Source organism: Nerophis ophidion, linkage group LG20 (assembly GCF_033978795.1).
Source record: "Nerophis ophidion isolate RoL-2023_Sa linkage group LG20, RoL_Noph_v1.0, whole genome shotgun sequence".
NCBI classification, from domain to species: Eukaryota; Metazoa; Chordata; class Actinopteri; order Syngnathiformes; family Syngnathidae; genus Nerophis; species Nerophis ophidion.
This window is the reverse complement of record NC_084630.1, coordinates 23,127,934-23,145,734: the sequence shown is the minus strand read 5'-3', so window position 1 is coordinate 23,145,734 and position 17,801 is coordinate 23,127,934. Positions and strand designations below refer to the sequence as shown.

General features: G+C 41.9%; 2 protein-coding genes across 3 annotated transcripts in view; one reads left to right on the top strand and one right to left on the bottom strand.

Annotated features, from left to right (window-relative positions):
- Positions 1-7,527, top strand: part of aftpha (aftiphilin a) — a 28,212-nt gene extending 20,685 nt beyond the window's left edge. Inside the window, exons 7-10 of one of the 2 annotated variants that reach the window (XM_061880707.1) lie at positions 2,757-2,817; positions 5,129-5,212; positions 5,327-5,450; positions 5,519-7,527. In XM_061880707.1, coding sequence (XP_061736691.1) covers positions 2,757-2,817; positions 5,129-5,212; positions 5,327-5,450; positions 5,519-5,660 — 411 coding nt within the window. In that variant the 3' untranslated portion in view covers positions 5,661-7,527. The remainder of the gene's footprint in view (positions 1-2,756; positions 2,818-5,128; positions 5,213-5,326; positions 5,451-5,518) is intronic. The other variant, XM_061880708.1, reaches the window with a different exon arrangement.
- A 580-nt stretch (positions 7,528-8,107) lies between these two features.
- rab1aa (RAB1A, member RAS oncogene family a) lies at positions 8,108-16,100 on the bottom strand. Its single transcript, XM_061880715.1, has 6 exons — positions 15,921-16,100; positions 11,150-11,222; positions 10,991-11,086; positions 10,840-10,935; positions 10,651-10,782; positions 8,108-9,277 (listed from the first exon to the last, which is right to left on the bottom strand). Exons 1-6 carry the CDS (start codon positions 15,932-15,934, stop codon positions 9,080-9,082), a joined length of 609 nt encoding a protein of 202 aa, XP_061736699.1. The 5' UTR covers positions 15,935-16,100; the 3' UTR covers positions 8,108-9,079.
- Between the last annotated feature and the right edge of the window lie 1,701 nt (positions 16,101-17,801).

The window sequence follows — 17,801 nt, the reverse complement described above, 5'->3', positions numbered from 1 at the left end:
TGTCCTTGGACAAGACACTTTACCCACCTGCTCCCAGTGCCGCCCACACTGCTTTAAATGTAACTTAGATATTGGGTTTCACTATGTAAAGCGCTTTGAGTCACTAGAGAAAAGCACTATATAAATCCAATTCACTTCACTTCACATCTCATGTGTCCTATGTCATGTCTCACTAGTCATGTCTCACGTCTCATGTCGCCTGTGTCAAGTCTGTCGCTTGTGACATGTCACTTGTGTGTTGTCTCCTGTGTGACGTCTCGTGTCACATTTTACGTGTCTCACCTCGTGTGTCATGTCTCATGTGTAACATCTCATGTGTCATGTCATTTGTCACGTATCCTGTGTCATTTCTCATGTGTCATGTCTCATGTGTAACATCTCATGTGTCATGTCATTTGTCACGTATCCTGTGTCATTTCTCATGTGTCATGTCTCATGTGTAACGTCTCATGTGTCATGTCATTTGTCACGTATCCTGTGTCATTTCTCATGTGTCATGTCTCACGTGTCATGTCTAATGTGTCACCTCTCATGTGTCATGTCATTTGTCACGTGTCATGTTTCACGTGTCATGTTTCACCTTTCATGTGTCATGTCTCATGTGTCACGTCTCATGCCATGTGTCTCGTCTCATGTGTCATGTCTCACGTGTCATGTCTCACGTCTCGTGTCAAGTGTCATGTTTCACGTCTCGTGTCACATCTCATGTGTCTTGCATCATGTCTCACGTGTCCTGCATCATGTCTCGTGTCCTGTGTCACCTCTCATGTCTCATTTGTCCTGTGTCACCTCTCATGTGTCCTGTGTCACATCTGTATCATGCTGTGACACCTCTCATGTGACATGTCTCATGTGTCCTGTGTGACCTCTCATGTCTCATGCTGTGTCACATCTCATGTGTCCTTTGTTATGTCTCACTTCTCATGTCTCACGTGTCATGTCGCCTGTGTCACGTCTAATGTCGCTTGTGTCATGTCACCTGTGTGATGTCTCCTGTGTGACGTCTCTTGTCACGTTTTACGTGTCTCACCTCGTATGTCATGTCTCATGTGTAACGTCTCATGTGTCATGTCATTTGTCACGTATCCTGTGTCATGTCTCATGTGTCATGTCTGTCATGTCTCATGTGTCACCTCTCATGTGTCATGTCATTTGGCACGTGTCATGTCTCACGTGTCATGTCTCATGTGTCACGTCTCGTGTCATGTGTCATGTCTCACGTCTCTTGTCAAGTGTCATGTGTCACCTCTCATGTGTCATGTCTCATGTGTCATGTCTCACGTCTCTTGTCAAGTGTCATGTCTCACGTGTCATGTGTCACCTCTCATGTGTCATGTCTCATGTGTCACGTCTCATGTGTCATGTCTCACGTCTCTTGTCAAGTGTCATGTCTCACGTCTCATGTCTCAAGTGTCATGTCTCACGTCTCGTGTCACATCTCATGTGTCCTGTGACACCTCTCATGTGACATGTCTCATGTGTCCTGTGTGACCTCTCATGTCTCATGCTGTGTCACATCTCATGTGTCCTTTGTTATGTCTCACTACTCATGTCTCACGTCTCATGTCGCCTGTGTCACGTCTAATGTCGCTTGTCATGTCACCTGTGTGATATCTCCTGTGTGACGTCTCATGTGTCATGTTTTACGTGTCTCACCTCGTATATCATGTCGATGTCATGTCTCATGTGTAACGTCTCGTGTCATGTCATTTGTCACGTATCCTGTGTCATGTCATGTGTCATGTCTCACGTGTCATGTCTGTCATGTCTCATGTGTCACCTCTCATGTGTCATGTCATTTGTCACGTGTCATGTCACACGTGTCATGTGTCACGTCTCATGTGTCATGTCTCACGTCTCTTGTCAAGTGTCATGTCTCACGTGTCATGTGTCACCTCTCATGTGTCACCTCTCATGTGTCATGTCTCATGTGTCACGTCTCATGTGTCATGTCTCACGTCTCTTGTCAAGTGTCATGTCTCACGTCTCATGTGTCACCTCTCATGTGTCATGTCTCATGTGTCACGTCTCATGTGTCATGTCTCACGTCTCTTCTCAAGTGTCATGTCTCACGTCTCATGTGTCAAGTGTCATGTCTCACGTCTCGTGTCACATCTCATATGTCCTGCATCGTGTCTCATGTGTCCTGTGTGACCTCTCATGTCTCATGCTGTGTCACATCTCATGTGTCAAGTGTCATGTCTCACTAGTCATGTCTCACGTCTCATGTCGCTTGTGTCATGTCTCATGTCGCCTGTGTCACGTCTAATGTCGCTTGTGTCATGTCACCTGTGTGATGTCTCCTGTGTGACGTCTCATGTGTCACGTTTTACGTGTCTCACCTCGTGTGTCATGTCGATGTCATGTCTCATGTGTCATGTCATTTGTAACGTATCCTGTGTCATGTGTCACGTCTCATGTCGCTTGTGTCATGTCTGATGTCGCCTGTGTCACGTCTAATGTTGCTTGTGTCATGTCACCTGTGTGATGTCTCCTGTGTGACGTCTCATGTATCACGTTTTACGTGTCTCACCTCGTGTGTCATGTCGATGTCATGTCTCATGTGTAACGTCTCATGTGTCATATCATTTGTCACGTATCCTGTGTCATGTCTCACGTGTCATGTCTATGTCATGTCTCATGTGTAACGTCTCATGTGTCACCTCTCATATGTCACCTCTCATGTGTCACGTGTCATGTAATTTGTCACGTGTCATGGCTCACGTGTCATGTGTCAAGTGTCATGTGTCCCACAGGAGGTGCTCCCCCCTGTCCAGTTTGACTGGAGCAGCAGTGGCCTTACAAACCCATTGGACGGTAGGTGGCCCCTCCCCCTTCAACCCGCCTCTTCTCCTTCTTCCTCCTGGTTAAAGGGGAACATTATCAGCAGACCTGTGTAAGCGTCAAAATATACCTTGATGTTGCAGAAAAAAGACCATATGTTTTTTTAACCGATTTCTGAATTCTAAAAGGGTGAATTTGGCGATTTAAACGCCTTTCAATTGTTCGCAGTCTGAGCAATGACCTTTCACCCGTGACGTCACAACGGGAAGCAATCCACCATTTTCTCAAACACATTACACACACCAAGTCAAATCAGCTCTGTTACTTTCCGTTTTTTTCGACTGTTTTCCGTACCTTGGAGACATCATGCCTCGTCGGCGTGTTGTCGGAGGATGTAACAACACCATCAGGGACAGATTCAAATTGTCTTACGTGGAGTGTGCATCGATTAGCACGGCATGCTAATCAATGCTAACAGGGCAGAAATGGCAAGAATGTGTGGTTATCCTGCGACACTCAAAGCAGATGCATTTCCAACAATAAAGTCAACGAAATCACAAAGGTGAGTTTTGTTGATGTTATTGACTTATGTGCTAATCAGACATATTTGCTCACGGCATGACTGCCAGCTAATCAATGCTAACATGCTATTTAGGCTAGCTGTATGTACATTTATAGCTATATTTGCATCCAGCCTTTCCCTCCACCCACATTTAATGCCAAACAAACACTTACCAATCGACTGATTTAAGTTGCTCCAGTGGTCAAAAGATGCAATCGTTGGTTAGAAGGCGATCGCCGAATAGCTTCAATAGCTATTCGCTCAATAGTTTCAGTTTCTTCTTCAATTTCGTTTTCGCTATCTGCCGACACACTCCATCCGTTTCAATACATGCGTAATCTGTTGAATCGCTTAAGCCGCTGAAATCCGAGTCTGAATCCGAGCTAATGTCGCTATATCTTGCTGTTCTATCCGCCATGTTTGTTTGTATTGGCATCATTATGTGACGTCACAGGAAAATGGACGGGGGGATTTACAGATAGCGAAAATCAGGCACTTTAAAGCCTTTTTTCGGGATATTCCATAATGGGGCAAATTTTGAAAAAAACCTCGAAAAATAAAATAAGCCACTGGGGATTAATTTTTATTGGTTTTAACCCTTCTGAAATTGTGATAATGTTCCCCTTAATTGTTTCTTCCTGGTAAATGTTTCCTCCTGGTGAATGTTCCGGAATGTTTCCTCCTGGTACACGTTTCCTCCTGGTCAACATTCAGGAACGTTTCCTCCTGGTGTATGTTTCCTCCGGGTGAATGTTCAGTAATGTTTCCTCCTGGTGAACATTCGGGAACGTTTTTTTCCTCGTAACGTTTCCTCCAGGTGAACGTTTCCTCCAGGTTAACGTTTTCTCCGGGTGAACGTTTCCTCCGGGTGAATGTTTGCTCCTGCCGAACATTCAGGTACATTTCCTCCTGGTAAATGTTTCCTCCTGGTGAACGTTCAGGAACGTTTCCTCCTAGTGAATGTTTCCTTCTGGTGAATTTATCCTCCTGGTGAACGTTTCCTCCTGGTGAACGTTTCCTCCGGGTGAATGTTTGCGCCTGCTGAATGTTCACGAACATTTCCTCCTGGTAAATGTTTCCTCCTGGTGAACGTTCAGGAATGTTTCCTCCTAGTGAATGTTTCCTCCTGGTGAACATTTCCACCTGGTGAACGTTTCCTCCTGGTGAACGTTTCCTCCCCGTGAACATTTCCAACTGGTGAACATTTCCACCTAGTGAACGTTCAGGAATGTTTCCTCCTGGTGAACGTTTCTTCCTGGTGAACGTTTCCTTCTGGTGAACGTTTGCTCCTGGTGAACGTTTCTTCCTGGTGAACGTTTCCCCATGGTGAACATTTCCACCTGGTGAACGTTCAGGAACGTTTCCTCCTGGTGATTGTTCCTTCTGGTGAATGTTTGCTCCTGGTGAACGTTCTCTCCTGGTGAATGTTTGCTCCTGGTGAATGTCCAGGAATGTTTCCTCCTGGTGAATGTTTTTTCCTGGTGAACGTTTCCTTCTGGTGAATGTTTGCTCCTGGTGAATGTCCAGGAATGTTTCCTCCTGGTGAATGTTTTTTCCTGGTGAACGTTACCTTCTGGTGAATGTTTGCTCTTGGGGAACATTTCCACCAGGTGAACGTTCAGGAACGTTTCCTCCTGGTGAACGTTTGCTCCTGGTGAATGTCCGGGAATGTTTCCTACTGATGTATGTTTCCTCCTGGTGTATGTTTCCTGCTGGTGAACTCTGCCCCTGATTGTGTGAGGTGGACTTTGGTCTTGATGTGTGTTCTCTTCCTGGACGCAGCCAATGGCGGCTCCTTCCTCTTGAACCTGGACTTCTTTGGTCCTGTGGACGATTCAGGCTTCACCTGCTCGCCCTCCATCCCAGGTCAGCAGCCGCCACGGCCGCCTTCCTCTTCCTGTTCCTCTCCGCCGTCGGCCGCCTCGCTCCGGACCTACGAGTCCTGGCCGTCTCACAGCTCCGCCCCTTTTTGTCTGGCAGGTGTGGACCCGGAGCTGTTTGAGCTGACCACGGCCAAGATGGACCCCGCTGGCGCCGGCAGCCGCGTGGCCGACGCCTTCGCCCGCCTGATGTCCACCATGGAGAAGACCAGCACTTCCACCAGGTCACCTGACCCCTCCTGTTCATTCAACGGCAGAGAGTGGCGGGCACTGATTGACATTTGCTCCACAGGAAGTTGAGGAAGGACGAGAACTTGAGCGAAGAGGCTGCCGACGTCATCACCCGCCTCCCCGACCTCACCTTCATGTCCGCCAAGGTGCTGATGTTTCCCACCACGCTCACGCCGCTGGCCTCCCAAGCCACGCCGGACTGAAGACAAAACATTCCCCCTCATGCTTTTATTTTGTAAGTCACTCTCTTCCTTTTTCCTCTGTGATCCCAGCATTTATCCTGACAGCAAAGCGGGAAGTGACGTCACTTCCTGCTTTGCTGCCCATTTCCTGTCTGGCTGAGTGAGGGTGTACATGATCAGGGAAGTGGCATCAATATCCAATCAATACTTTCATTTATTCTATTTATAGACTTGAATGTTTCATCTGCGGTGCACGTGCCTCGTGCAACCGCAGCTGGCGGGAAAGCCACGCCTCCGTCCTGCGTGTGTGTGTGTGTGCGTGCGTGTGTGTGTGCGCGCGCGTGTGTGTGTGTGTGTGTGTGTCGGGGTGAAACCACTGAGGTTGTGTAATGAAGGGACCAATTAGGACTTTGCACTTTGTGAAGGTGACATGTTGTGCTGACTGTACAAAAGCAAGAGACTTCCTGTGGAATCACTGAAGAGCGGTCAGTTGTCACGCATGCCGGCTCTTCATTTCACAATAAAAGTCATTTAAGAGGAACAAACGTTTCCTGTCATTGGCCTGGAAGGAATGCTAACTTTCTTAGCATTAGCGCAGAACTGTCGAACCTGTTTTTATTGAGGCTGCCCCCAGAAGGCCACATGACACATTGACCACGTGACGGCCAAATGACATTACGTGGAAGGCCATATGAATGAATGGCGGGCCGAGTTAAATGACACTACAGGTCACTTAAATGATGTGGCAAACCACATTGGGTTGCATGACATCATTAAATGACGTGGAAGACCACATGAATGAATGGCGGGCCACGTTAAATGACGTGGCAAACCACGTTAAATGACGTGGCAAACCACATTGGGTGGCATGACATCATTAAATGACGTGGAAGACCACATGAATGAATGGCAGGCTGCTTTAAATGATGCTACAGGCCACCGTAATGATGTGGCAAACCACATTGGGTGGCATGACATTAAATGAAGTGGAAAGTCACATGAATGATGTGGTGGACCTCATTAAAAGGCATGCCAGGTCATGTAAATTGAAGGGCCACAACAAATGACGTGGAAGACCAAAATGAATGAATGTCGGGCCACTTTAAATGACTATATAGGCCACGTAAATGATGTGGCAAACCACATTGGATGGCATATCATTAAATGACGTGGAATGCCACAGGAATGATGTGGTGGAACTCATTAAATGGCATGTTGGGTCATGTAAACTGAGGGGCCACAATAAATGATGTGGAAGACCAAAATGAATAAATGGTGGGCCACAATAAATGATGTGGTAAACCACATTGGATGACTTGGATGAAGGTGTGGTGAATTTATCTTCTGCATTTGACCCATCACCCTTTTTCACCCCCTGGGAGGTGAGGGGAACAGTGGGCAGCAGCAGTGGCCACGCCCCGGGAATCATTTTTGGTGATTTAACCCCAAATCCCAACCCTTGTTGCTGAGTGTCAAGAATGATGTGATGGGTCATGTTAAACTATATGAGGCCATGATAAATGACGTAGAAGAGGGTCATGTTAAACTATGTGAGGGGCCACAATAAATGGCAAGGAAGACCACATAGAATGATGTGGTGGGCCACAATAAATGACATGTGGGGCTCAAATTATGTGGCAGGTTATATTAAATTATGTGACAGGCCACCACAGTCAATGATGTGGACGACCTCATTAAATGGTGTGGCGGGTCTTATTAAACTATGTGGGGGCCAAAATAAATTACGTGGAAGACCACAATGAATGAATGAATGGCAGGCAAACCACGTTGGATGACATCATTGAATGATGTGATGGACCTCATTAAATTGTGTGGCAGGTCATCTTTAACTGTGTGAGGGGCCACAATAAATGACAGCAGAAGACTGGTTCTGGGAGTCACTTTCAAAGTAAGAGCCACTTACCAGAACATAAATCACTGCAAACCTTTTCTTTTTCCGTCTCAAAATCTTCTCGCTTCTTCACAATACCTTATTTTATTATTCCTGCTTGTCCCAAGTCGGTTTTTATCACACAATTGCGAAGAAAGCGCAATAAGAGTGGTTCTGGTGTTGACCTTCAAAATAAAAGCCACTAACCAGAACATAAACCACCGCTAACCTTTTTTTCCCCTCTCAAAATCTTCTCGCTTCTTCACAAAACCTTTTTATTCCTGCTCGTCCCACGTTGGTTTCTGTCACACAATTGCGAAGACAGCGGAATAAGACTATAAGACTGGTTTTGGGAATGACCTTCAAAATAAAAGCCGCTATACAGAACATAAACCACCGCAAACCTTTTATTTTATTGTCTTTACGCAATTTTTTCGTTTCTTCCTGCTTGTCCCAAGTCGGTTTTCATCACACAATTGCGAAGACAGCGGAAAAAGACAAAGATGACCAGTTTAGGGAGTGACCTTCAAAATAAAAGCCGCTATCCAGAACATAAACCACCAAAAAATACACAATCTTCCCGCTTATTCACAAAACCTTTTAATTCCTGCTTGTCCCAAGTTGGTTTCTGTCACACAACTGTGAGGACAGTGTCAAGACTATAAAACTGTTTGAGGGAATGACCGTCAAAATAAAAGCCGCTAACCAGAACATAAACCATCGCAAAACTTTTCTTTTCAAATTCTTCTCGCTTCTTCTTAATTCATGTTTGTCTCAAGTTGGTTTCTGTCACACAATTATGAAGACAGCGAAAAAAGTTAATGATACTGGTTCAGGGAATGACCTTCAAAACAAAAGCCGCTATTCAAAAAATATACCACCGCAAAACATTTTCGTCTTTCCACTTTTTTTTTTAATTCCTGCTTGTCCTAAGTCTGTTTTTATCACGCGGTTGCGTGAAAAAGACTATAAGAGAAGACCGGTTCTGGTGGTGTCCTTCAAAATAAAAGCTGCTGGTTCCTATTTGTAATTGGTGCTGGGAATGTAGAGTTGTATAAATGAGATGTGTTGAAACAAACATTTAATACGTAGTTGGGTCAGAGAAGTCAAAGACGTAGTTATGAAAGGTCTCCTTCATGGTTTAATGGCCACCACAAATGAGGTGATGTAGAAATATATACACTTGAAACCTGCGCACGATGCAGCACGCGCTCCTTAGCATCATGCTAGCACGTATTTACACTCAGGAATGTTGGCTAGCCAGCGTATAAAGTGCGCCTCCGCTGCACCAGAGCGCCCAAAGGCACATGGGGACTGGGCGTGGCTTATGACGGCGTGCTGCGAGCGCGTGCTGCATGGAGGACAAGAGTGAAGAAGAAGAAGGTGGTGGTTAAAAAGTGGACACGTGGTGGAGGAGAAAAAGAGCGCCTGGTGGGTTCCGAGACTTTGGACGGAGCCATCCTATTGCTGACTTTGGAAAGGCGGGGCCCTCCCTCTTCCTCCTGGCGTCCTCGCTAACGTTGAGACGGGTCGTGGGCTCGCCGGTTCCTCAGCAGCAGCCCCCGGACGAGGTGTTGACGGGCTTGCTCTGGATCTTCACGTTGGACTTCTCGGCGGAGCCGGCCGTGGCGCCCGGGCCCATCCTCTTCTTGATCTCGGCCGCCATGGTCATGAAGGCCTGCTCCACGTTGGTGGCGCTCTTGGCGCTGGTCTCCAGGAAGGGGATGCCCAGGCTGTCCGCAAACTCCTGCAACAGGACATTTATTAGGGACACGCCAGACTTTTCACAGGAATAAAGTCAAATACATCGCAAAAATATGAGATTTTTTGATTGATACTTTTATTAGTAGATTGCACAGTTCAGTACATATTCCGTACAACTGACCACTAAATGGTAACACCCCAATAAGTTTTTCAACTTGTTTAAGTCTGGGTCCACGTTAATCAATTCATGGTACAAATATATACTATCAACATAATACAGTCATCACACAGGTTAATCATCATAGTATATACATTGAATTATTTACATTATCCGACAAAATTATGTAATATTACAAGATTCAAGTCAAATTATGTAAAATGTGAGGGAAAGAAACTAAAATTTTACAAGAAAAAAAAATGCCACTTTACAGATTTTAAAGTGACTTATATTGTCCAAAAAATATATATTTTTTGAAAAATGCTAAATTATGCAGAAATATTTGAAGAGCAAATATGTTAATTTACAAGAATAAAGTAAAATATATTGTGATATTTTTGGAGAAAAAGTTATAAAATCGCTTTTAGGAATATTCTGACAATTTTTTATTACGTTTGTCGTCTCATAGACATTGTACAGTAAGTGATGTTTTATTGCGTTCTTTTTTATTGCGTTAACTCTCGGACATTGTACAGTAAGTGATGTTTTATTGCGTTGTTAACTCTCGGACATTGTACAGTAAGTGATGTTTTATTACGTTTGTTATTTCTCGGACATTGTACAGTAAGTGATGTTTTTTATCACATTTGTCGTCTCTCAGACATTGTACAATAACTTATGTTTTTATTACGTTTGTTGTCTCTGACGTTGTACAGTAAGTGATGGTTTTATTGCGTTTGTTGTCTCTCAGACGTACAGTGATGTTTTTATTACATTTGTTGTCTCTGACGTTGTACAGTAAGTGATGTTTTTATTGCATTTGTTGTCTCTCAGACGTACAGTAAGTGATGTTTTTATTATGTTTGCCGTCTCGTGAAGTCTGCTGTGAGTAGTAATTAGTGAAGTTTTTTTAAGCGCTTTAAAAGAGCGCCTCCCGTAGGCTCCATTGTGAGCCGAATTGATCGCATTTATTTACTAGTTACAATGTATTAAAAAATATAACGATGATAAACAGACATTTCCAAAATAAAGTGCAGTTTCTCATTAAATGTTTTTTTAATTGTAGCAATTTGGTGGTTAAAGTTAAGGCTTTTTTTTTTGTCATTTCTGATCATTTGTGAGGGCACCAGAGGTACTCCTGTGTGTGTGCATGTTGGCAGAGGCTGGGACCCTCTATTCATATTGCCTTCCTTTCTTAATGCAACAACTCTTTCATTGAAGATTCTTGCTCAAGAGCCAGTGGAGGTTGTGCGTCTCACCTTGGCTGTGGTGTAGTCCACCACCTTCTTGGTGGTCAGGTCACATTTGTTGCCCACCAGCAGCTTGTTGACGTTCTCGCTGGCGTAGCGGTCGATCTCCTGCAGCCACTGTTTGACGTTGTTGAAGGACTCCTGGGGGAAAACCTGGGAGTAAGTGGGCGTGTCACTCACTCGTCGCCGTGCGCTCACCTGGTCGGTCACGTCGTAGACCACGATGATGCCGTGAGCGCCTCGGTAGTAACTGGACGTGATGGTGCGGAAACGCTCCTGACCGGCGGTGTCCCACTGCCGACACACAAGGTTACACAACACCACAGCAACGCCACACACGTCTGCTTACAATCTGCAGTTTGATGGTCTTGCCGTCCAACTCGATGGTCCTGATCTTGAAGTCCACACCGATGGTGCTGATGTAGCTCTCTGTGTACGTGTCGTCCTACCACACACAAGACCGCTGTGTCACGCACGCTCACGCTGCCCAAACTGAGCAACAACTTACTGCGAAGCGAAGGAGGAGACAGGACTTGCCAACACCAGAATCTCCAATCAGCAGCAACTTGAATAAATAATCACTGAGGAAGAAGAGCAGAAAAGTCTGACTGACAGCTCTTACTTGAACGTAGGCAAGTACACCACACCCGTACTGGTAAATCATCGCGCTACTAATTCATTACAAAAGCTGCATTTGAAAAATACCCGTACTTTTTGTCCCTCTTCCATGGACCTGATGGCGCACCGTGGTGACGTGGCTTCTAATATGAGGCCAGGTGAACGTGAGCAAACACACACAAACACACACACACAGAGCACTTACAAGCGGAAACAGGAGGTGGAGAATGGATGTATTTTGTTCCCAAACTAACCATAAACACTGGAGCCCTGCAAGCGCTGCTTTAAAACATAGCTAGCGAGCGGCTAACTTCCCCCCACAGTAATTTAGCTACTTCTAAATCACTAACCCTCATCTCCATGGCGACAAAGTAAATTTTTTACAAGTATTATCATTGCAGGAGGAGGAATAGCTAAACATGCTTCACTACACACCGTAGGACACAGGTGTCAAAACTCAAGGCCCGGGGGTCAGTTCTGGCCCACCACATCATTCTACGTGGCCCGCGAAACCCTGGGAAAAAATTTTTTTTAGTAATTGCATTTGTTCATTTAATTTTGACAGAAAAAAAATGCATATTTTAAGCTTAAATATTATCTGATCCTGCCAATTATATTACATACTGTACAGCTAAACTATTTTTTAGATAAAAACAAAGTTAAATATCTGCTTGTCACCTTTTTGTGATTTTAAGGCAAGTTAAACATAAAAAAATCTAATCAAATGCATATGCATTTCAATGACTCATGACTATCACAGGTCATTACCCACATGCATAATGTAAATTATTGTAAAAAAAAGCGGCCCTCTGAAAGCAGCCATTCCTGCAACGTGGCCCTCAATGAAAATGAGTTAGACACCCCTGATGTAAGAGGATACAATAGCTAACCGCTAACAGCAAGCTAGCACTACTGAGCGTAAACTAACAAGTGGATCTATACAAACATCGACTAAAACATATATTGTTGATACAACAATGATTACATTGATATTTGTTATCATCACAAAACCTTTTCTAATTTTTTTGTATTGTTTATGAAGTCTGAAAATACGTCCCTGGACCCAGGAGAACTTTATTTATGACCAATGTACGATCTTGTATCGACTTGGTATCAGATCCATACCCAAATTTGTAGTATTAGCCAAAACTTGTAAGAGATTAATACATTTGAAAAGAAGTGTAGCGAGAACATGTTAAAACAGGAAGTAAGCAGATATCAAGGAACAAGTAGATGAATAATGTGTCGAAAATAATAGGTGTATAAATGACACAATATGTTACTGCATACGTCAGCAGACCAATTAGGAGTCTTTGTTTACTTACTACCAAAAGACAAGTTGTCTAATATGTTCAACATCTTATTTCATGACAGCATTCTTCTTTGATTACAATAAGAAACTAATGTGTCATGTATCAAAAGATGTTCTTTGTAATAAAGCCAATTAAGATTTTTTGTGGTCCCCTTTATTTTGAAAAGTACCAAAATGTATCAAAATACAACATATTAGTACCGGGACAACCCTACTATGAAGGAAGTCCTTCATTCCGACAACCAACGGACTGTATAATGCATATGTTCCTTTTTGACTGTACTTAAATGTATAATAGACTGTATTCATATTATTCACATGTGAATAATGCTGTATAACAGACTGTATTCATATTATTCACATGTGAATAATGCTGTATAACAGACTGTATTTATATTATTCACACGTGAAATGTGATGTGTAATAGACTGTCTTTATATTATTCATATCAATCAATCAATCAATGTTTAATTATATAGCCCTAAATCACTAGTGTCTCAAAGGGCTGCACAAACCACCACGACATCCTCGGTAGGCCCACATAAGAGCAAGGAAAACTCACACCCAGTGGGACATCGGTGACAATAATGACCCAGTGGGACGTCGGTGACAATGATGACTATGAGAACCTTAGAGAGGAGGAAAGCAATGGATGTCGAGCGGGTCTAACATGATACTGTGAAAGTTCAATCCACAATGGATCCAACACAGTCGCGAGAATAATGCTGTATAATAGACTATTTATATTCACATGTGAATAATGCTGTATGAATGACTGTACATATATTATTCACATGTGAATAATGCTGTACAATAGACTGTATTTATATTATTCACATGTGAATAATGCTGTATAATACACTGTATTTATATTATTCACATATGAATAATGCTGTATAATAGACTGTATTTATATTATTCACATGTGAATAATGCTGTATAATAGACTGTATATTATTCACATGTGAATAATGCTGTATAATAGACTGTATTATTCACATGTGAATTTTGCTGTATAACCGACTGCATTTATATTATTCACATGTTAATAATGCTTTGATTGCTTGATTGAAACTTTTATTAGTAGATTGCACAGTACAGTACATATTCCGTACAACTGACCACTAAATGATAACACCCAAATAAGTTTTTCAAATTTTTGAAGTCGGGGTCCACGTTAATTAATTCATGGTAAATTCATGCTGTATAATAAGATGGTATCAACATAATTCACATGTGAATAATGCTGTATAATAGACTGTATTTATGTTATTCACATGTGAATAATGCTGTATAATAGACTGTATTTATATTATTCACACGTGAATAATGCTGTATAATAGACTGTATTATTCACAAGTGAATAATGCTGTATAATAGACTGCATTTGTATTATTCACATGTGAATAATGCTGTGATTGGTTGATTGAAACTTTTATTGGTAGATTGCACAGTACAGTACATATTCTGTACAACTGACCACTAAATGATAACACCCAAATAAGTTTTTCAACTTGTTTAAGTCAGGATCCACATTAATCATCCATCCATCCCTCCATTTTCTACCACTTATTCCCTTTTGGGGTCACTGGTGCCTATCTCAGCTACAATCGGGCGGAAGGCGGTGTACACCCTGGACAAGTTGCCACCTCATAGCAGGGCCAACACGGTTACAGAGCTGTCATCATGTTGAACTCTAACTTATAATAATTCACCCCTGTACAATATCCTGCCCTAATACCCTACTCTGCAATAAATACTACCCTTCAAGTGCAATACGTCCGACACTGATTGTTATTTACTACTTCGGTACACTTGTCCTGTTCTGTATATTGTACATTATTTTGTATTTCTACAGTGATTTGTATATTGTACAGGATTTATTGTTATTTTTATTGGATAGTAGTCTGTTTATTTCAATTGTTAGTGTTTCCTTTACCTCTTGTGTTATTTATTTTACCCCATATTTGTTCCCACAACCGCACCTTAAGTTGGAGTCTTTAATCTTGTTATATGCAAATATAATGACAATAAACTCTATTCTATTCTTCTATAATCAATTCATGGTAAATTCATGCTGTATAATAGACTGTATTTATATTACTCACATGTGAATAATGCTGTATAATGGACTGTATTTATGTTATTCACATGTGAATAATGCTGTATAATAGACTGTATTTATGTTATTCACATCTGAATAATGCTGTATAATAGACTGTATTTATATTGCTCACATGCGAATAATGCTGTATAATAGACTGTATTTATGTTATTCACATGTAAATAATGTTGTATAATAGACTTATATTATTCAAATCTGAATAATGCTGTATAATAGACTGTATTTATGTTATTCACCTGTGAACAATGTTGTATAATAGACTGTATTTATATTGCTCACATGTGAATAATGCTGTATAATAGACTGTATTTATGTTATTCACATTTTAATAATGCCGTATAATAGACTGTATTTATATTATTCACATGTGAATAATGCTGTATAACAGACTATATTATTCACATGTGAATAATGCTGTATAATAGACTGTATTTATATTATTCACATGTGAATAATACTGTATAATAGACTGTATTTATATTATTCACATGTAAAAATAGCTAAGTTTTTATTGTCTATTGTGAGCGAACTGTGGTGGTGAATTTCCCCAAGGGATCAATAAAGTACTTTCTATTCTATTCTACTTTAAAAATGTCAAAACATAAGTGGTTGACGTTACAGTCAGTATTGAAGCAGAGTAAACATGTTGTCTGGAGGGGAACTGGCCTCTGACTAATAAACATCCGGGTTGTTTACAAGAATGTGATGACTAACTCTTCTTCTACTTTGACGTCCAGACAAGATGTAGCAACTTCCGGTTAGCAAGGCCTGACTTCCGGCCAGATTGTCACCGACTTTATAGCTATGTTGGCCTCAACGACTTTGTGTTGTGTTGCTGAAAGTAAGCGTTAGGAGTCATCTTTAGCTGTGTTTTGTTGCTGAAAGTAAGCGTTAGTAGTCATCTTTAGCTTGCAAGTGTCTTGTTTGTCACCTAGCCGGTTAGCCACACATGCTAACCACTTCCTGTTAGCTCGGAATGCTAACCAGCTCGGGTAAGTCAGCTAACTAGCACGGACGACGACATTTATGCAACTAAGTGTGGATGTAAAAAGAGAAAAGGTTGGCAAGCCACCCAGACTAGTGAAAAACATGAATGTCATTCCATGACTTTGCGGGCTAACTTGAAGCCAAAGCGTTTATTTTGGACACAGCTGACGTTAGCTTAGCATCATAGCTAGCCTGACAGCTCGCTCATATTCGTCGACTTGAAAGAAAAACACTTACTACTCGGGATTCATCTTTGACTACAGCTGCGGGTCGCTTGTCGCCGATTATGTAGTTTCACTCCGTAGCCGAATAACCGTTAAAAGTTTCCTTCGGGGAAAAAGACAGCGAACGTCCTGTTGTTTGGAGTGAAGAAGTGCCAGGACGGCTAATCGAATCAAATATGGCTGCTAGCGCCATACCCGGAAATACCAGAGCGAGGCATGGTGGGTAATGTAGTCTTGGAAGTGTTTGCTTTCTAATGTTGTGAACTGAAATGTTTTACATCAAATTAGGCTGACAAATGAATAGACATTTGTGAACAAAACCTCTTAAAATACAGTGTCTTAAGATCCAGCGTGAAAAAAAATATTGAATATAAATGGGTTGTACTTGTATAGCGCTTTTTATAATTATAAGTATAATTTGTGCCTTTATTACGAACGTTTTTTTCGGCACTGAATTCATACAACTGCATTTTTTACACCAAATTATGCTGATGATTTAGATAATTAAAACATTGTGAGCAAACTGTGTGTGTTTCAATCAATCAAAGTTTATTTATACAACCCTACACAACGAGTGTCTCAAAGGGCTGCACAAGCCACAACCACATCCTTGGCTCAGATCCCACATCAGGGCAAGGAAAAACTCAATCCAATGGGCTACAATGAGAAATGAGATGTGGGTATAGGTACTGTGTGTGTGTGTGTGTGTGTGTGTGTGTGTGTGTGTGTGTGTGTGTGTGTGTGTGTGTGTATATATATATATATATATATATATATATATATATATATATATATATATATATATATATATATATATATATATATATATATATATATATATATAGGTATATACAAACCCCGTTTCCATATGAGTTGGGAAATTGTGTTAGATGTAAATATAAACGGAATACAATGATTTGGAAATCCTTTTCAACCCATATTCAGTTGAATATGCTACAAAGACAACATATTTGAAGTTAAAACTGATAAACATTTTTTTTTGTGCAAATAATCATTAACTTTAGAATTTGATGCCAGCAACACGTGACAAAGAAGTTGGGAAAGGTGGCAATAAATACTGATAAAGTTGAGGAATGCTCATCAAACACTTATTTGAAACATCCCACAGGTGTGCAGGCTAATTGGGAACAGGTGGGTGCCATGATTGGGTATAAAAGCAGCTTCCATGAAATGCTAAGTAATTCCCAAACAAGGATGGGGCAAGGGTCACCAATTTGTAAGCAAAATGGCGAACAGTTTTAGAACAACATTTCTCATCGAGCTATTGCAAGGAATTTAGGGATTTTACCATCTACGGTCCGTAAAATCATCAAAAGGTTCAGAGAATCTGGTGAAATCACTGCACGTAAGCGATTATATTACGGACCTTTGATCCCTCAGGCGGTACTGCATCAAAAACCGACATCAGTGTTTAAAGGATATCACCACATGGGCTCAAGAACACTTAATAAAACCACTGTCAGTAACTGCAGTTGGTCGCTACATCTGTAAGTGCAAGTTAAAACTCTACTATGCAAAGCGAAAGCCATTTATCAACAACACCAAGGAACGTTGCTGGCTTCGCTGGGCCCGAGCTCATCTAAGATGGACTGATGCAAAGTGGAAAAGTGTTTTGTGGTCTGACGAGTCCACATTTAAAATTATATTTGGAAACTGTGGACGTGGTGTCCTCCGGAACAATGAGGAAAATAACCATCCGGATTGTTATAGGCGCAAAGTTCAAAAGCCAGCATCTGTGATGGTATGGGGGTGCATTAGTGCCCAAGGCATGGGTAACTTACACATCTGTGAAGGCACCATTAATGCTGAATGGTCCGTACAGGTTTTGGAACAACATATGTTGTCATCCAAGCAACGTTATCATGGACTTCCC